General features: G+C 34.3%; 1 protein-coding gene across 3 annotated transcripts in view; it reads right to left on the bottom strand.

The window, feature by feature from the left end:
• Positions 1-256: 256 nt before the first annotated feature.
• RBM26 (RNA binding motif protein 26) overlaps positions 257-21565 on the bottom strand; it is a 48605-nt gene continuing 27296 nt past the window's right edge. For 2 of the 3 annotated variants that reach the window (XM_036401903.2, XM_036401989.2), the window contains exons 13-22: positions 21037-21168; positions 19988-20059; positions 16734-16862; positions 14513-14587; positions 13691-13861; positions 12925-13029; positions 10200-10409; positions 8486-8572; positions 5652-5765; positions 257-2414 (exon numbers count right to left, since the gene is read on the bottom strand). In XM_036401903.2, coding sequence (XP_036257796.1) covers positions 2325-2414; positions 5652-5765; positions 8486-8572; positions 10200-10409; positions 12925-13029; positions 13691-13861; positions 14513-14587; positions 16734-16862; positions 19988-20059; positions 21037-21168 — 1185 coding nt within the window. In that variant the 3' untranslated portion in view covers positions 257-2324. The remainder of the gene's footprint in view (positions 2415-5651; positions 5766-8485; positions 8573-10199; positions 10410-12924; positions 13030-13690; positions 13862-14512; positions 14588-16733; positions 16863-19987; positions 20060-21036; positions 21169-21565) is intronic. The other variant, XM_036402075.2, reaches the window with a different exon arrangement.

The following is a 21565-nucleotide window of genomic DNA, read 5'->3' as shown; positions in this document are numbered from 1 at the left end:
CTTATAGCTGGCGGTAGCTTGTGTTGAGTGACTGTAGTGAAAAGGGAGGTTTGAACAGCAAAGCATGCCACACAAACACTTTATGGAGCGTGGACAGTGTTTTACAGTGCTGTCCCTGTTCTGTAAGACAACACACAAAAAAATCTCCACATCGTGGATTGTCAATTTGGCAATCAACAAATATACTAAATTAATTAAATAAGTAGGAAAACTTGCACTTAATTCAGTGAATTAGAACAGCTCATTGAGCACTGGATAAAAAGGTTCTTAAAATATTTTATTTTGCCTGAAATTCAGTGTAAAAGGAAATCAATATCCCAAATACAATTCCTTATGGCAAAATTTAGAACTTAGTGTAACAAGCACGGCAGTCAATTGTGACATTTCAATGTGAAACTAGGACTGTACAAAAATTTAAGTGCATGTTTTTTGCAACAAGATATGCATACACATCAGGACAGAGGGGAAAATCAAACAAAAAGCTCAAAAAAAAAACAAAACAAAACAGGATCCAGTTCTTGAAATCCCTTCAAATAACTGAAAAGCACAAACAAAAATTCTACAGCTGGAGCTCTTCTCTCTAGAATGCTACTACTTCTACTTTCCTCCATTCCTACTTTGGAATTGAAAAAAAAACAAAACAGGGACATGACTTATACCCGTTCTCCCCCTCTTTCCAGCAAAAGACAAAAACATGGACTAAAGAAAACACTTAACTGAAGTACTACCACAAAATCACAGAATATTCCAAGTTGGAAGGGATTCACAAGTATCATCGAGTCCAACACTTAAGTGAATGGTGGTACAGGCTCATATCCATCTATTTGATAAGTAAGACAGTGGTTTTATGATGCACTCGTTAATGAATTAATGGGGGGAAAATACTAAATCAAAACAACACCGCACCCACTCCCTTCAGAAAAAAACAAAACCCAAGAATTTAATACTTAACATGGGTTTTCTTTTGAAACCAGTCCAGTAAAATGCCACTAAGTAGAAATAAAACCAAGTCCTTCTGAGAAGTCCTTCACTGCAAAAGAGCAGGCAGTTTCCCTTCCTAAGAAGCAATTTCAGGCCTCATATACCAGAAAGACCAGCTAGAAAAAGCCAATGAAGACTTTCTGTAGAGTACACTAACATTTCACCTATTTTTGAATGGTGAATATGTGCTATAGTGTGAACACAGGATTTTCCAAGTGTTTCATTTGAAATGAAAAAAAGTAATCATAAAAACACAAGAATATAAAAAAATGCATTAGTTGTGTACTCAAATGTTTAGACTATTACCTACTAAGTAATTCTCCTCACATATTTTTTCTAAATTATATTTCAGTACTGCATGTAATTTTTGTGGCATCAAACTTTCTTCTAGAGTTGCCCAGAGCAAGATATATAAAAAAAATTCCTTATTGTTGAGAGTATTATTCTATTTAAGGTTTGACTTGCATCACTTCAAATTCAGAACATCCAGAAGTTTTTATGAAGAGTACACCATGTGTTAATGTAGATAAAACACGATTGAGATTGGTTTCATATATTCAGTATTATTTTAGTTTAAGTGATAGTGATTCAAGCTCCTTTTGTGAACATGGGGGTGGGGGTTGCCATCTGGAATGGTCTTTTCTCTTTTTTTTCTTTTTTTTTTTTTTTTTTTTTCATCATGAAGGACCATTGCCTTAGCTTTTTTGGTTATTGCTTTTTTTTTTTCTTTTTCTTTTTTTTTTAAGACCATTCCATTTCTTTATTTTTTTAACATCTTAAAGTCATAAGGACTTATATGCAAAGCAGTCATACACTTTATCATTAAAACCCATAGGTAAAATACGTACACAAATCCAACAAAAGGCTAGTACATAGTAAAGCCTAAGCATACTACTATGCAATATTATGAATACATAACTTTAGAGACTTCAGTTTAGTACTGTTATCTATTCATTTCTGAAAACATTCACAAAGATTTTAAATGCAAATTTTCATTCCGTATCTGGAATAGAACAAAAATTATCTATGTTATAACAACTTTTGGTCATTTGTGTTTGACCAATTCAGTAAATTACAAAGAACCCAAAGAATTCTGTAACTTTCTGTAGAACTATGTAATAAAAACATTGCATATGTTCCTAGTATGATGTCTTTAGCAATCATTTACTGAAATGTAACTCAAACATCAATCTCTCAAAATGTATAACCGACCAGCTGCTTTTTAATCTATATCTGAATCCAACTTCATCACAAAACCCCTTTTAATACAAAGATGCAGAAGTACATTAGGTAATACTAATGCAACACAGGTGCAGCTCTAGCATTGTCGTTGATCAGTTGAATCATCTTCTCCATGAACGAGATTCATTCTCCTCTTCCTCTTCATCATCATCTTGAAGCAGTGAGTCATCCACCAAAGATTCTTCCTGAAACTTCAAGAGAAAAATGTGATAATCTTAACATTATATCAAAAAACGTTAAAAATCAAAAGGCAAAATACAAATCTCTGGCACTTGCAGAGTGCTTTAATACAGAAGAAAATTTGGTTGTGAATAGGTAAACATTAATGCTTTCAATAAAGTACACTGGATATATATGTCTTATATAGATATATTACTAAATGGCAAATGAAACTTTTTTTCAATAGACTTCCAAATCACCATGCCACATGAACCTCATCCTTAAACAGCTCTTCTGATTCTTCAGCATATCATTCATGCCCAAGCTGCTATATTCCCATGAAACTTAATATGCTATACTGAAAACTAATGTTTTTTTGCATGTTCACAGTATCTACATCTGTTTTCATCCTAGAGCTTAAATCCACATGTTCCACAATATCAAAAAGGCTGAATCTGGGATTTTTTGACTTTGACAGCTTAATCAAGATTGAAATCAATATAAAAATTTAAACTAGGCAGGGAGACAGGTATTTAGAGAAATTCAGACAAACTGTATTAGTATATTCTCAATTCTGTTCTGTAACATAGTAACTTGACAGAATTCAAAGCCATTGAATGTAAGTTGATTTAATTTCTATCTACATATAGACACAGAGGTGCATATAAACTAACCTATCTTGGAAATTTTTTGATGATCCCCCCTAACACAGCACTCTGCTATTGCTAAAGAAAGGAATAAAACACAAGGCTGTTTTTCCCTAGCAAAACTGCCCAGCTGTTAGATAGCTGCTGCGTTCTTATTTATTCTTTGTGTCTAAGGAATGGTAGGTTTTTTGCTACAGTATTTCCAAATTCAGCAAGAGGTGTGAAGGTTGATTTGCAAAATTATGAAGTCTTCTGAGAGAGAAACTACTATCTTCATTACTCTTGCATATGGAAAACACTGTTTCAAAAGGAGCTCTGTTGACATCTTACCTGTCTATCAATGTATGCCTGCATAGTCTGACCCTGACTAAAACACAGAAGCTTTCTGAGGACTTAAGATTCTTTCCTGGTATTCTCTGATGTTCAGTGAGCTAAAATACAACACAGTCAAAGAGAAGTAGTCCTGGGCAGTGCACAGCGCAGAACTCTACAGAGCACAAGACTGAGTGGTAGTACAGATGATCAAAAAGCCAGGCTTCCATAGAGGGGAACAACTACAGGGAGATAAATAACTGAGGGGAACTATGACAGTGTCCCTGCACATTAAGTATCTTAAAGAAAGTGAAGAGAGAACATGTGGGTACACATAGTTGAACACTAGCATTCCTTGATATAGGACATTACAGATGATACTCAGATTCTAAAGAAACCAGCTAAATTAATACAATAAACACATGTCAAGGCCTTTTAACTAAAGACATCATATCTCTGACTCAAGAGGTCCCTCAACTGCAAACCCCTGATGATTAAAAGCTTATCTCTACTTACACTTTATACTCTTAGGGATCAACTGTTGACTCAGCAGAGTCAACTTTTGTGTTAGGCATCCAGGTGTAGAACATAAGGCATCTAGGAATACCAGACGCTTTTATAATTAGCTGCCTACTCACCAGGGATTTTCTAAAGTGCTCAAGTCCAAAAGACTTTCCTCTTATTCACATAATGGAATGGGAAACCTGTTTCGTTATTAAGAATCTCACTCAGTTGAACTATATAGCTTTTTTTCTTTTTTTGATACAAAGTACTCACTTTTATTCAAGTCTTAAGCCTGCTACCTTCTCTAGCATGGTACTCAGCTGAACTAACATGGCATTATAGATATGGAATATTGAAGAAAAACTTTTTATGTACTTACAACTGCTGCTATAAAACAAATTAAGTAAGGAGCAGAGCAGACAAAACCCATGAAGAGCTAAGGGTTTTGATCCAAGTTCAACTCCTAGGTATTTTCCACAAGAATAATTAGCTAAGGCAGTTAAAAGACAGATCTCTCTGTAGTTCACATACCAATGAATCTGTACACTCCTTGCTTTACTCTGCTGAAATGATTGCCTATCCCATCATGCCCTTCCTTCACTACACAAAAAGTCTCAGTGAAGTGGTTACTAAAAGAGACCTCTCAAAAATGGAGACTCCTTGCATCAACACACTGCTGTTGATCTTCCACGGCAGTACTTCCCTGAAGGAGATGTGACAAAATACCTACAATGCTCTGAAGATTCCATAATATAGTCTCTTGTTCACTCACAGCTCATGACCATCTGACAATGCTTGAGGTTTGTGTACGTGAGGAAAGTAGCACTCAGTAAACTGGAATGCACAAATGTCTAATGTGAGAGGTACCTATCTTCAACTGGCACACAAAAAACAAATTGGCATTTTTGGAGACAGGAAGTCAGCAGACAAAGTGGCTTTCTTCGGGAAAAAAAACAGAAAATGAACACCACCAATGTAAGAAAACTAACCAAATTTGGTTGCATCAAAGCAAACCTGTGAAGCTGCTTCTATGGTAGATCCACCAGAAGGCCACAGTAAAAAGATGTGGACAAAATATTGTCATCAAGTAAGTCAAGGTGTGCTTCTACTTAAACTTTTCTATGCCAATTATGTGGATACAGTTAACTGACAGTAAATAAATTTGGAAAAAGATTGCTTGACTTTATACCCAGGTGACATTTACTTTTCCGAATTCACAAACATAGGTATTTTGAGTGTAATGAGTTAGATTGCATCAATACATATTGCCCCACTATTCCTACATTACTCAATTAGGATTATTTGGAAAAGGCTTTAGTGTCTCTTATGGACCATGATGAAGATGAACATTCAGCAAAGGTACTTAAGATCACTTTCAGTGAAGTCAGAAAATGCTCTGAATTACTCCTTCACCTCTGAGCCATATCCATAAAGTAAAATTCGAGTCCAAAATATGATCCTCTAAGAAATTAGTGCCAAAAGCAGATGGCACAAACCCATGTTTTGGACAAAATAATCAATCTCATATAAGTTCAAACCTGTGCCTTCCAATTTCTAGCTATATCCTCTAAAGTTTTTTGTTATGTAAGAAATGAAATATTTCTGCAAGCAAAAGCAAAGTATCTAGACTTCCAACACCCTAAACCCCAAGAAATATACAGAAATCTATTTTCAGATATCAAAATGTGAGTTAGATTAAAAAATACAATTATGAATCCACAGATAAATTTTCTTTTTGAAAAAGTTGTATTATTTCATCTTAAAAAAGAAAAATTAAAATAGAAAATAAAGAAAAAGCAAGCTTACTTCTTCTTCATCAGGTTCAGCTTCTTCTGTTTCAACAGCTGACATACTAGCAACAGGCTTGTTCCATGCCAACTTCAGCTCTTGTCCTTTGAAACGAGATCCATGAATTGCAGCCTAAAACAAGTTCAACTATCTTAGTTACAGGTGACTACAAAAGAAAGTCTAAGTTGCAATATGTTCATACTGAAGTACTGTTACTAGGTTAAATGAAACAACTTGATTCACTGCACATGCAATTCATACATCCTTTGAGGAAAATGATGAAAATACATTCAGAAGAAAATAAGCTTTGAAAACCATAAATCATTCCATAATGTGGGTAACATACTGAACCAACACCTTCCTGGTTTTCAAGTATTATTTTGCTGGGTTCCTCACCTTTCAAAGACAGACACAAAACTGTTAATGCATAATTTACTGGAAGAAGTAAGACATCCCTACAAATGATTTAACGTATTTTTAAAAACCCAACAACCAAACAACTGAAAAAAAGCCCCTTTGTGATTACAATTTAATCTACTGGAAAACGTTCCACTTCCTGTAAAGCTGTTGTAATTTAAATGTAAAAATTTTTAACTTATGGGATATTCATGTCTTTCTAAGTACCAGCTGCATTAAGTGTCTGCTTTAGAAATAGTATGTTCAAATTAAAGTAACATGAATGAGCATAAATCAGTGTTAGCAACATTCCGAAATAACCGTCATGGTCACAAAAGATTTATAGTACAATCTGAAAGTACAGCATAATGTGAAATGTAGAAACAATTACATGTTCAATGACATCTGAACATGAATTGTGTGATATTAAAGTCCCCAGGTATAAATTTTAAATCTGTACATATAAATTTATGATAAATTTAAAAGATTCTATGCTTATTAAAATGCAGCTCAGGAGTTTTTTGTCCATGGTCTCATCACAATGTCACACAACTGGAATTTTTAGAAGTACTTATAAGTGACATTTAGGTCCAGAAATAACTTGTAATCTTTGCAAGAAATTACTACTACATAAAAATGCAATGTTTTACAACAGAGAATCTTCTTCTTCCTTCTAGGCTAGAACATACATGATCATAAAGTCTAGGTCTATTTTCATTTAAGAAGGTAAAACATTAGGTGCATTTACTTCACAATTTGCCTCAGCAGATGTTTTTAATGATTACCTTCTACAACTTCCCAAACTACCAGCCTAGATTTGATTGAATCCAGTTTTCATAAAATCTTCCTTTAAAAATGAAGGTGAAATTAGACACAAAGTCTAATCAAACACAAAGTTGACAGTTAAATGTTTTAATGCTCACTAAAACATGGAGATCTCAAACACTGATCATGAATCCTGATCCTGATCCTTGCACTGAATCATACTCCATCTGGGAGAAGTAAAGACTTTATTTGGATAGTCCACAAAAACAGATTATTGTTCTAGGTGACCTATTTTTATTTTCAGGGAAGCAGAACTTTCTCTCCACACTTAAAAGTATTTCTTATGTAAACTACAATGTCAAAGAATATGAAACTGCAAAAGGAAGTACCCAATACCAGGAAGCACCAGAACTAAAATCCCAAGTTTATTTCCATTAATTTATGAATATACTAATTACAGCAGCTTTTATCTTTGAACAGAACTTTTGTTCACTGTTGAACTGTGTTCCTACAATACAGCTGTGCAATACTAGCTTTCCACTATCAGTTAGTATCCACCATGTACCATTAATTTTACCTGCTTTTTTACAGAATAAATACTATCTCCATACAGTTAGTGCTCATCATTCCTATAGCTAAGAGTTTCACAAACAAAACTAACTCTGTGTTTTCTAAAACATCTTTGGCACATGGATATCAAAATTTCTAACCATAAATGATACTCTGAGTGTTCAAAGCTATTGTCCCCCGTGGTTAATGTGCATTGTAAATAGCAGTTTTTTCTGTCAATCACCTCACTGGTGTCTCAAGATGAAAAGAGAATAGTCTGGCCAGGTATGAAAACTGTGTTCAGGTAAACGCCACAAGATAAAATTTGTGCAAAATATAAAAATATACTGAAACCTTTTCATACAGCAATACTGCAAATATGAATCCACTCTTTCTGTAGTCCCTACTATTTTCAGGATTACTCCATCCCAACAGTGACACAAGGATTTTGAAGGAAAAAAAGCTTTTGTAGAACAACTATGTTCATTAATTTGTTCAGGATTACATAATATACCTATATTATATGCCTACACCATGGACCAAGTAAGGCAGGAGGCCTGCTGAGCCAAATGTATTAAGTTCTGATGATCCATATGTAATGATAGCAAATTATAATCTAAGTCAACTCTAGATTTTAGCTTCTAAAAGTTACTTCTGCAACTCTATGCTTCTGTAAGTCCATATATTTCTAAAAATATGCTAAAAGGGGGGAAAAAATATCAGTTCAAATCCCATTTACAGCACCAGAGGTTTTCAGACAAAGGTAAACCAAACTGATCCCCAAATAAATATATAGGTTGACTCTGCAGGATGTCAGTGAAAATTACAGGTAGACTATGAGGGTACCAAGTCTTCAGGTGAAAAAACCTGGCAATTAAATGAAGATAAACCAAGACATCTAAATATAAATTTCTAAGTGTTTCTCTTAATTTTCCTCTTACATCCTGCACCTCGCTTTGCTATAAATTAAATTTCTTAAGTACTTCAGTGCCATACAGTCCAGACATTTGTGTTTAATTTACATTTTTGTGTCAATAGTTTTAAAATAGTTAACAGCATTACATTTAATCAAATACAGAAATGTAACATAAACAGAAAGTATCTGAATGCTGCAGTGTATTATCAAGAAAGACTATACTCACAGCTTCAGCTTCTGCTCTTGTTTTAAAAGTAATCACCGCATGGAGAGAAGAGTCATCTATCTGGCAATCTTCAATTTCACCATATTGCTTTTGATAAATAAACAACAACAAAAAAAAGTTTAGTAAAATAGTTCTCCCACCCCTAAAAATGCAGTCCTAAATAAAACATCATTAAAAAAAAAAGTAGAAAACTAGAACAGTGTATACTTCAGTCTAAATGCCAGAGTACTAGTCCTAGCCAGGAATACAGTTACTCATGCTTGCACTTCTAAACCATCAAATGGCTCTCGTCTCTGGATTTCCCAATTCCTATAGGTACGAGGTAAAAATATTATAGAAACAGGCTGCTCTCTGCTTCAGTATTTCTCTTCTGATTAGAAAGATGGGATCTTGAAAAGATTACATTAGTCTATTATGAAACTCTTCCACAGAAATATTTCTACAGGAGCCGCAGAAAAAGTTTGAAAACTTTACTGTATTTCAGCATCTTAATAACATGAGTTAGCTATTAAAGCAAAAAACCACATCTGTGCAGATGGACTGCACTGCTGATGTGCAGAGGACTGTGGTATCACATCACAAAACCAGCAATACAGCTCAGAGCATTTCCAATGGAATTTGAAGCAAGTTTAAAACATCAAACTTGCAACCTGCAAAATTGAATAATAATTTTTTTTCTCAGTTATCCTACTAACACTGTGAATGGATTTGTCTTTGTTCATGTTACTAAGATTCTTTTTGATTAACATTTTTGCTTGTTAAAGATAGTCAGTTTCCTATACAAAGAGAGACAGGTCCTTGTTTGATTTTTTTTTTAAAGCTTCTTGCATGACTGCCTGACAAGAAATATTAAGTACACTGACTGGAGTAGAATTTAGTGGACGAACTGGCTCCTAGACTTCTCCCTTCAGAAAGGACCACTGCAACTGAATGCTGGGGAAAAAACCCCAAACAAATAAAGAGGGTTGCACAGATGGAGATTCACATTATATTCTTAGCATTTATTCCACAAAATAAACAAATTTGCTTTTATTGTACTCTTTTTTTTTTAATTGGAGGATAAGTGGTTTTATAAATTTATGTTGATTGTTCACTATTACATTTGCAAACAAAAATTTGCTAAAAATTATGTATGTCATTTTATCATTTTTTAGACTGAAAATAGAAAAAAAAAAGTAGGAAAATATCTGAATTCTTAAGCTCAAGTATATGATTAGACAGAAATGTTTGGATGCCTTTTCAAGATGTACACAATTTTTACTCTGACTCTTAAATTCAGAAAGTTGGGCAAAAGCATGGAAAATGTTTGAAGAAAATTTCCAGTAAGCACCCATTAAGGTACTTCAACAAAGACAGACTGACTTCAGGTACTGAAAGTTTGGCAATAAATCTTTGTTCTCACCATCCCTTCAATTATTTTATCTTTTTGTACCTAAAAAAATATAAAAAATTTGTCTTGAGCAAATAAATATTACAAGCCGTTTGTCTTTGTAGGAAAAAAAAAAGCCTTGTAAATGCTATGTGATTAGAGCTATAACTAGTTGAAGCAATAGTCTATTACCTGTTTTACCTTCTCCTACTGCTTCCTCTGCATATCATGCTAAAGATTCATTCCTAGACAATATTTCCAGATGAACTGAATTCGGTGAAAATAAGTGATTCAATGGAAAGATGTTATCCAAAGGAAAAAAAAAAGAGCGCAATTATGACATACCGCAAAATGCGGCAGAAGATCTTCCCTGTCGCTCTCAGTGAAGGCGGAGATCTCCAGCGCCCTGGGCCGATGATCCACCACGGCGTGCACAGGAACTCCTCTGCCTCTGCCCCGGCCCCGGATCCCTCTGCCTCTGCTGCGCGCTGCGCCCCGGCCCCTGGCGTGAACCCCTCTGCCGCGCACCGAAGAGAGAATCCCCCGCTTGGCAGCCTACGATGTTTACACGTAACAATTGATAGGTTAAAATTCACAGTCTACACGTTTAGATAGAATTAACAAACACATATACTGATGTTTTCTAAAAACACATCCCTAAGAAAGCCCCAGAAAGAACAGTTTGCAGGTCTTAAAATAACAGAAGGTGAACATTTAAGTAACATTCAAAAGCTAATTATCTAAAGGTCAATTATTACCAGACCAATAATAGGATAGAAATAGGAAACAAGAACCAAGTAGCAAAAGAGCCCTTATCTGTGAAGATTAACTCCTCACAGGAAAAAACAACTGCTGTATAACTGAAATTTCATTATCAAAATTTCTTGATATGGTGTCTAACTACTAAATTAGTCTCTTTACTTATGCATTTGTCTCTGAAGTTTAGGCAGGACCTTTATTCTGACCAGAATTATTTTGCTCACAGAATTTTGAGATACAAAACAAAGGCTTCTAAAGGAGCACCTCCAAGGACAAAGTATCCAATGAACACTTGGCTCTAGGTACTCAAAAATTTCCATTTCCACAGTACCTGTGTACCCCTTCTAAAGAACTAGCATATGCTCTTCAAGAACTATAAAAAAGGCCAATGACAGGGACAGTCATTTAAAAAATAATTTCAAAAAGTTACTTTAAGCTTTGAAAGACCACTTTCAGGTATCTAATTTCAATGTTTACAGGAAGAAAATACACCTTTTTGAACCCAAATACATCTGCCATAGGACTCAAATGTTAAATGAAATCATCACACTTTTAATAAATCCTACAGTGTTTACAAACTCAAGCAGTGATGGCACTACTTTAATCCATGTCAGTGATGCCACCCATGAGGAGATAATTTTCTTATGGCTTTATTCATTAAATTATTCAGATAATTTTATAATAGTATATAGTTTGCTTTTTATTTTTTTATAAACATAATCCTGAGGCGTTTGGGTTTTTTCAGTTTTGTTCTTTGTTTGGGGTTTTTTAAGCACTTTAAAATGTTTAAGTGAGTAATTCAGGGCATGCTGACTCAACAAACAAGCTGTAAACTACTTGGATTTTCTTTCAGTAAAGTCAGGGTCACCTGGAACAGAGAAACAGGTTATGAGTCAAAGAAAAAACACATTAAATATTGTGGGAGTCAAAGCCACAAGCACAATGTGTAAATAAAAGTTTTTAGAAGAATTTTTAAGAATACTGAAGAATCAAACAAACATCAAGGGAAAAAAACCTCATATGCCTCTTGTAATCTGGGCAAGGGATATATTTCATGCTGTTCCCTGAAACATAAGTGTGCATTACTGATGACCCTGTTTTTCTCCATCTACTTCTGCTGGTATTTGCTAAAGGCTTCAGAAAATTCATTTAAATATTACTTTCCTGAAAGAGCTCTTTTTTACCTAAATTAAAATACAAACAGACTTAGAGATGGAGTAGGAATAGTGCACTCAGCTATGATGCAACTTTATCTTAAATGTGCACCTACTTTTCCTATTTTACATGTCACTTATACATGTCACATTTTACAATTCACTTGTTTTATGAGATGCAGAATTTATATACAAGCTTTCAGTACACTTAGACAGTACTACTCACCATCAGAAAATATACTGTTAACATAAGCTTTTGTATCATCTCTATTCAATTGGCTTGATCTATTAGCAAAACTATTTTCACAATTACCAAAGCTGCACAACTTAGTTTTAAAGTAAGGATTTAATGCAACTTGGCCACATGTATGTGCACTGTATTTGTGTGCAGTTATACATAAGACATGACTAAACTTCACTAAGACAAGAGCGATTTAAGTGACACAGCAGCCCTGCTTAACAGTAAAAAAATAAGATTATCAAGTGATTCAAGAATATATTGCAAGAAAGTGCAATGTAACACAGAATAACACTCACAGTATTCATAGTTTCTCAAAACTAGACACACATATGAAGAATTTTGTACAGCCATCTCAATTTTTTTTCAAATTAAATACTTGAAGAAAAAATTGTGTGTTTACACATGGAATACTTCTTCAAACACTCTATTTGCTTCTGTTAAGTTCTCCTCTTGAAACCAACACTGTAATAATATTACTTTTGGCATCTCAGGCTTTTTGATAATCTCATTAAAAGGATGCTAACACTTAGGAACAAAAGATTAGGCACTATTTCTTAACTTGTCTGGGTCAAACACAAAACAATCTTCAGGCAACAAGGTTATTTGTTAAACGTCAATTTAAAAACACTCCACATTCTCAAGAAAGCATTGATACCCACAAATCTATAAAATATCATGTCATCTAAATAGTTACAGAATTTAAACAGATCAGCAATTGCAATTAGAGACAATACTATTTCTCAATTCCACTGCAATAAAGTGTTTTTTTAAAACATTATTGCTAAATGTCTCCATCTACAGGCAACTTAATAGTGCACTCTGGATAAAAGAGTTCATGATACGATATGCAAGCTAATAAACATCAAGGAAAATATTTGATTAAAAGTTAATTGCTACAAAAGAAACACAAACGTACTTCCAGCTGCAGCTCTGTATATTTTCGTCGTAATTCAGTAACTTCCTCCCCAGCTTGCATCTTCTTGTATAAATCCAGTTCAGTATCTAGTAACTCCTTCTGCATCTAAGAAATTGTTATGGTAAATTATTAGCTCACAGTTCACATTCTGTACTAAGGTAACAATTGTTCAGTAAAAAACTGTAACTTTGCAGGTATACTGCTTATTACACTGAGTTGCCACCTCCAAAAACAAACAAAGCACAAGCTTAGGAGCCTTCATGGCAAGGTAAAACTTAATCTGAGCTTTGTGATGTCAAACCTTTTAGACTACCAAGCAAAGCCAAAGCTAATGGAATTTTTTCTAAAGATACATACAATAAAAATTCAAGATGTTATGGTGATGAGATGAACTAAAAAAAGCTGAGGGAAAAGTACTTCTCACAGGTAAAATCTAAATATGGGCATCTAGATCAAAGGAAAATTGAGCAGTATAATCTTTAATCTTTAAATATTACCATATTAACAAATTTCCGTGACACAAAGAGTCACAGGAAATTACATACCAGTAGTTTGTTTTGTGTATAAAGCCTGACCAGAGGATATTTGTGCTGCCTAACTATACTATGCTCCTTTGATAAGAAGGCAAAATAAACCTCACTTCAAAGAGGACCTAAAAACTAAACCAGTTTGGGTTTTAAAAACTGCTGATGGGACTACTTAGTTTTATTCTTCTGAAACAAACATGTGAATTCGTCTATTGAAAAGCTGACCAAAACTTGAGTACCTGAGTTTTAGTTTTCATGCTTTTTAAAGGAGTCCCTCCTCCTGGTGATACACCTTTTAATTCATCCTTTAACTTGGTAATGCTATTAGTCAAAATTTCCAGTGTTTTCATTATTTCTGCCTTGTCTTCTGACTTCATGGCTTTATTCTTCTCCAGCTTTGAAATCAGCATCTGTCCAGTTCAGAAAAAAAAAAAGTCTTTTTACTCAGCAACTACTAATACAGACTTGTTTTCCAGTGGTAATTATAACTAATGGAAAAAACAAATACTGCATTTCTTTTGCTTGGACCTACAAATCAATGCATAGTACCTTTAACAGTTTGTATAAATGAAAATCTTTGTCCGAATCTCTGATTCATTTCCAAATGAACATCTGATATTTCCAATTCACTTGGACAGATTTGCTTCACTTAACACTTGAATTATTTCAAAATTTTATTCAACTTAAATGACACTTTGGCTTTTTTTCTCTTCCTAAGCCTAAGTGCAGTCATGCATCATTTTCTACGTCATTCCCTCCCGCTCTTGTTGAACAGAACTTAGGCTTTCCCTTCTCCCAAACATATACATGTTGCTCCCAAATTAGGCAATATCAATTAAATTTGACATAAAATTGAATGAGCTTATAGGGTTTTATTTCAGCGAACTAATAGGACAAGTTAGATTAAAACTATAAACTTGAAATATTACGATAATGCCATTCTAAGAGAATGCTTATTTTATAGACTTTTTTTTGTTCATTCTTACAAATCCTGAAATATTTTAAACTGAAATGAGATTTTGTAACTGAATTGGTGACTGTCTTTAATACCAGTATTTTACCTTCTGTGTTTCAATGTGCTTCTCCAAGATTTCTTGCTTCTTTTTCCTCACATCTTGTTGAAGTCGCAGTGCTTCCTAGAAGCATAAAAAGATTACAGAAAGTTTCTAGACTTTGAAGCATTAATGCCAGAATAATATACTATGACTGACAACTATACAGTAGTAACTTACAATAACAGGGGAAAAAATAGTAACAGGAAATGCAAGGTACTGATAATTCCAACTATGTTTTAGAATATAACACATCACCAAATTAAAGAAAGATCTAATTATCTTTTTTAGTTAGATCTGTGCTGGGAAGACTTTTATTATTGCTCACATATAAAGTAACACTTTACATAACTCCACTGAAAGCTGAAAGGCAACATATTACACTACCTCAAGAGGTACAGCATGCAAGTTTTAAATGCGTGAGCACAATTATTTTGAAAGCAACTGTAAATCAAGCCCATCAATTAAAACACAGGGTCCAGAACTTTTACAAGTAAAAAAAACCCTTTTTTTTTTCCCCTAAACATGAAGCGTCACCCAAGGAAAAGCACCTCTTGTGTATGAGCACTCTAACTGGGAACCAACAGTACAGCTACTCCATCTGCCAACAACAGAACCTTGACCAGGCAATGGGCAAATCAAAATGAACTGAAACGGATCAGTAAGTGACAACACTGCACTCCAAATGAGAAGCAGGATGAGATGCCACCCCTGCCATGCTACTATGGTGCTTGTAAGAAAGCTGCTGCTTCTTGTTCTCAGATACAGAAGCCCTAGACAGTAGAAAACCCTTAAGAGCTTTGATATCAACGTATTTCATGGAGTAGGAGAGGAGAGGCAGAAGATGATCAACTGGGATCAATTGCAAGTGGAATATCTTATACAAAGATTGTAAATCCACAGCAGCCATAGAAAAATAAATAGCAGTCAAGTTTCTGTATGTCTTCCCAAATACTGACAAATTCTGCTGCATGAAATGTTTGTTTTTCAATACAGTGTGCAATCACTTTTCTGAAGGGAAAGGGAAGGTAAGATAATGGGATGAATGTGAAAAAAAGCTAGGGAGACAGGAGGAAAAGAAGGGAGTCAGTCCCACAAATAATGTTTTTCCACAAGTACTGGTATATTGTAACAGAAATCTCTGAAGGCAGGAAGGAGCACAAGATCACATGAAAAAGGAGCCAATCACTTAGGCACAACTTCATTGTCTTCTCTCAAAAAACCCTCTACAGCTGTTATGATGAGTCAAAAATTTTATTACAAGTTTTTTGCCATTTTACAGGCATTTAGCATCTTAACTTGAAAAGTAAAGGCTCTAATTCTAAAAACATGTGTTAGGGGACAAACATTAAATGAAATCTCAAAATCAGAACTGCTTTCTATAAATTCTGGACCAGTGGCAAAATTCACGTGCAGCTACAAACTGCTAGTTCAAATGACATTAGACATAAATTACAGAAATTTAGCAAAATTTTACTTGACCAAAATCTTTAACAATTATACTGATTTCAACACTTACGTTTGGATGTAATCTTAGTATTGTAACTCGTAATTTGTGGTTAAAAAACAGTAAGGCAAACAATGTCCTGTATTCAGTTTCTCTAAATGATAAGAATAAACCTGAAGAAGGAGCTTTGCTGTGCTCTCCTGAAAATTATAAGCAAGCTAAACTATAACTGACTTATTAAGTCCAAATACATTTTTATTGCATTTCCCTTCTAACATATATAAAAAAGAGAAAGCCTAGCACTATGTAAAAATAAAAGTGGGTGCAGAAGAACTATAGCTTAGAAACAACAAAATGCAGTCATAAAATTCTCAGTTCTCTTGAAGAAACCATTTTGGTCACACGTACAAAATGCACTGATAATAGAGGCCAGCTCCAGAATAGTTTAAGAGAGAAGAACAGTGACTATACTATACTCCCTTTCACTCACAACAGACAATTCATACCTCAACGTGTAGATTCTGATTCCAGGAAAAAGTGTTTCACATTTTGAATTTCTACAGTTTTAAACCTGCTTACACTGCCTGAACATACACTGAAAAATAACAAAACAATGCTGAATTTTCTTGTAATATGTGAGGGGGGGGGAAAAAAACATTATAGTGAATTTAATCTTGCAACAAGTTTCATCTACGTTCTTGAGATGAATATACATAGTGCTCTATCTCTAGGCCACAAGTTCCCAACCTAGGTCCATTTTAAAAAGAAGCATATTTAATTTACCTGTTTTTTCTTCTGTGCTTCATTAGAGTCTAGCACGGAAGTGGAAACAACAGGCAAAGATTTCTGTGCTGCCTTCAAAGCAGCAGGGTTGTACACAGTTTTTGTCAAGCCAGTAGAAGTAGATAAAACCTATAGGAGGAAATCATTTTATTTTTTTGCCAGTGAATTTCAATCTTTTAAAAAACCCGCATGAGTGCTTAAAAATATATAAGCGTATTTTCTTTTGTCTCCTTTGATGATATGGAATCTAAAAATTTGGTGGAGCTATTATATTTGGAGTTGTTGAAGTTAAACAATTTCTGAAGAGGCAGCACTACATCAGATATGTAAGCTATCAACATCAGCTTATAAATCCTCTCCACTGAGATTTCGTATGCACTTCCAAGTTTCAAATACATAAATATTATGTATTTGAGCATAACTAAGGAAACAGAAGATTGAGATTTTTGCAAGAGTAACTGTTGCTTTTGTGTTTTGAAGTCTAAAATACAGTATTTCATGGCTGCATGAATTTTCCAAACAAAAGTTCAACATAATTTTAGAGACTAAGGCCCAACATTGAGACAACAGTTTCTTTTCATATGCAGTTGGTGCAAAGTAGAGCTTGCACAATCAGCAAGAAGTAACTCAAGAACAAGGAAGTCTTCAACATTATACAGCACAGGAAGAGACTCCTGTGTTCTCTTTCCTACATTTGTAATGAGGTATGAAATTTCTCCATGACTTACTGAGAACACTGAGAACTGCTTTACAATCTCCCTAAAACATACTATGCATTTCTCCACAATATCTGAAGATTTGAACTGTTTTCTGAGCCTGTTCCTTAAAGAGTGTTTTTGGCATGCTACTATTGAAAAATACACAGCTAAGTCATTGAGATAATATAGGTAATATGATCTTGTCCACCTTGTTAGAAAATAGAAAAATTTCTGTAATCAGTATGATTTCCAGGAGTTTAAAAATACTTTCTATCTATGTGGAAAATTAAAAGATGCATGCAGATTCTATTAGTCACCATGCACTCCATAAAATAGCAAAATGCCCACCAACAGGAAGGGGAGAAAAAAGAGACAGACAAGAAACAGAAAGGAAGAAAAGACCAATAGCTCAGAAGAATTCACAACAGGAACAGTTCATATAAACCCTTTGCACTTCAGTGTGATATTATATTATTTCTTCCCACAGTAAAGTGTTTTCAAGAGTACACAGTGCACAGAAAACAACAGCAAAAAGAAACCAACACATGTTATGAGCTACTACAGAAGGTGGTACAAAATGCTCTAAGCAGGCCATTACAAAGATGAAGGATTTTTTTATAAATCTATTAAAGAACATTTAAGTATGCATATGTGAATCATACAGTTTCTATTACAAAGTAGCTTTAGGACAGGCTACAAGACAAACAAACAGAGGATCAAGCAAAGACAAAAATATTGACACATTCCTCTAGGCCTGAACTGTCTTCAGGGCAGAGTGAACTACATCTCCTCATCTCTTTTATGTAGGAGATGTAAGGAAAGAAGCCACAGCACCAACACAGACAAGTCAAATGCAACACTAAGGTCTTCTAAATCGCTTAATACTATTCAAGAGAAGCAATAGTGTGAATAGCGTGCATCTCTTCACAAGTCCACAAGTTATAAGTCCCTATACAGATCCTGCAAAGTCTCACAATGACTGTTTCAGCAGCTTTTCTTCCTGCTCTTTGGGAAGAAGAGCCACCTCTTCTCTCATTGTAAAGTTCTTGTCAAACTGTGCACTCCATCAGGCACAAAAAAAATCATCTACAACATGACACCTCTATTTTTTGACAGCTGTCAATAATTTTATCTCTAATGGTTATAGAATACAATGACTACAAACAAGGAAGGTATTTCTTTGTAAAGAGGCAGTAGTAGGTAAAAATAAGTCAAATCAGGTTCTAGAATCCTACTAAAAATGTCAAAGGAAACTGCTGTTTCACAACACATCCAGTGAACAGCCGCTCAGCAAAATCACATCTGTGCTATAAGACAACAGAACAGAAAAACATTCTAGCATAAAATTTACTCTTTGTAGAAAAGTGTTTCAGGATAATTCAATTCTTAAACAATAAGGAAAAGTATTTCCATTCAAGCTGCAAGATTGAAGCAGACTTCCTATTTATAAAGTAACCATGTACTATGTATGTAAAATGTAGAGCAGGAATATACAGCAAGGTATTTATCTGCAACTAATTTAGAGTACCAAGAATGGAACTAATCAAACTAACAACAAAATACAGGCAAGAAGCCTAGATCCATGCATTTAGAAGGACTGCTTGGCTTGAAATGAATCAAAGACACATTCTCTAATATGACAACTAATATTATCAACTTCAAGTATTGTTGCCTTTCTATGTTAAGTATCACTCTATGTAAGTGAATTTTACCTGTTAGGTGCCACTTAATCCATCAACTGCCATACTGAAAAGGGGTGGGAGGGGATGTGTGTGGGGAAATATAGTGGATGCTTCATTTATTTCAGGTCAAGCTAACTCCCAATAGAAAAGACAGATACCTAGACAGAGGAATCCTGTTACGAGGTAAAACTTTCTGTGTTTCTACTACAAGTTTTCTCAAATCAATGTTAAGAACATTGGGGAAGCCTATCCCCTGAAGTGCTAAATAGATCTGGAAACATGCATTACAAACTTTGCTACTATAGTAAACACATCAACCACTTTGTATTCTGAAAATTGGAAACACTGGCCAAAATACATAGCTCATAACCACAATTCAGATGCACCTTTCCCCCCTTACCTTCGTCCTTTCTATACTGATTAATTTCCACCTTTATCTTTTCACAAGTACTGCAAATTGTAAAACCAAATAAAACGGTAAATGTTTACAGCATCATCTTTTAAAGGTCACAGAAGACCAGAAACATTTTATAGAACTGTGTTCTACAGTGTCATATGTAATGTCAAAAATCTATTTATTTTTTAATTTTTTTTGTATACTTCTAAACAAGTCAGGATTATGAAACATATCCAGTTCTTTGTATGACTGAATAAAAGGAACCTGATAGATTAAACAAAATCCACAAAATAGCAGCTTTTGTCCTTCTTATAATCATTCAGCCATCTGCTGAGATTTGACTTATTATACTTCCTAATACTAATCCTTCACAAATTGTTTTATTCATAGTTATGAAACAATATTGACACAAGGGGTTTGATAAAAAAATTAATTCTACGGAAAATAAATATGAGAGAATATGAAACATTTTCTTACCTTTTCAGTTGTTGGAGTAACTGGCTTTGACACAAAACCCAGTCTATCCTTCACAGATAATTTAGTCACATTCTAAGAAAACAAAGCATAATTATAGTTCAAATGTACACTACAGGCACTAGCAATTTAGAAAAAAATATTTAATAAAATCATAACTTTTAAGCAACAGTAGAAGAAAAATATTCAAACAATAAAATTCATTTTAGATATTTGATTTTTCAGTTAATATAAGTCTATAATTGGGTAAGACAAATACAAAGCCAATTTGGAATCAAAGATTATCCTACATATTTTTTGCAAGAAGTTCCAGACATGCTATCTGGCAGAGGATTATCTGCACAGGCCCTTTAAATACACTACAGCTCTTGTGCTCTGTAATCTGCTATTTGCAGATTACATCTGTATCAAATGCAGAAAGTTGCTTGAATTTAAATTACAAATGTGTTCTGATTTGTGCCGGTCTTCCTTTCCAGAAGTAAAACCAAAGCAGTGGCATAATGCTAATAAGGAAATGTTGCAAATATAATAAAACATTAAAGACTATTTCTAATGGGAGTAACACACCAGATTCTGTCATTATTCACACTGGTACTGTGGTTACATTCTTCCTTTTATTAGGGGAGAGGAACAAATTCTAAAAACTCTTCTAGATACAGAGCTTCATTCTCTAATGGTTTTAGGTGTTTAACAGATAAAATACAAATATAAAGAAAAAAATTAGCTTTTAGTTCTTTGGATAGAGATTCACTTTATTTTGAAATCTGACACCAGCAATATAACACAACAATCCTGAAACAGTCTGAAAGCCTTTCAGTTTTTCTTTTTGAACTATGTAAAAAGCTACAATACTAAAAAATTAAGTACCAGGCTCAGGTAAAAAAGCCAAATATCATTGCACTGAGGAAAACTTTAATAGGAAAACACCACTAACAATGTAAGCAGAAGCACTTTGAAGTAGTAAATGTGTACTTGCACCACAGAACTAACTGGTACATTCATACACTACTTCAGAAAGAACAGGCAACTGAATTCCTCACTAGGATACAAACCTGAGCGACTTCTGCGTTGGCACCCTGTGCTTCTGCAGGTTCAATAGTGCTCGCAGGTACCGGGCCGAGCCGCTCCTTCACCGACTGCTTCACTACAGGCAACGTGGGCTGCTGCACTAAGGGCTGGATCACCTGCAACACCGCCCCAGCCCCCAAAAGGCACAGCACAAGATTAACAACAGAAGGCTGCTACACGTGTCATTCAGTTAGTACACAATGAAATTACAATGGAATTTATGTTTACACTTCTTCCCTTCTACCATTCATCTGACGGGATAAACAAGCACTTCATGAAATTTATTATGTTATACTGAATATCTGTGTAGCGTGAGTTGTAATAACATTCATTCTACACTTACAACTTAGAGAAGAGACCAAACAACTGATTTACTTCTATTATTTACATTTAATAGAATTTAATAGAATACATTTAACTTAAATTCTACCTGTTAGAACAAAATAAAATGTAATAAAGAGGTCTTCTGATTCCTCTCACAACTCTTTCACCATCAACTATTTAGTTACGAAA

This window comes from Molothrus ater, chromosome 2 (genome assembly GCF_012460135.2).
Source record: "Molothrus ater isolate BHLD 08-10-18 breed brown headed cowbird chromosome 2, BPBGC_Mater_1.1, whole genome shotgun sequence".
Taxonomy (NCBI): Eukaryota; Metazoa; Chordata; class Aves; order Passeriformes; family Icteridae; genus Molothrus; species Molothrus ater.
Note: the sequence above shows the minus strand (reverse complement) of the source record. Positions and strands in the feature narration are given on the sequence as shown.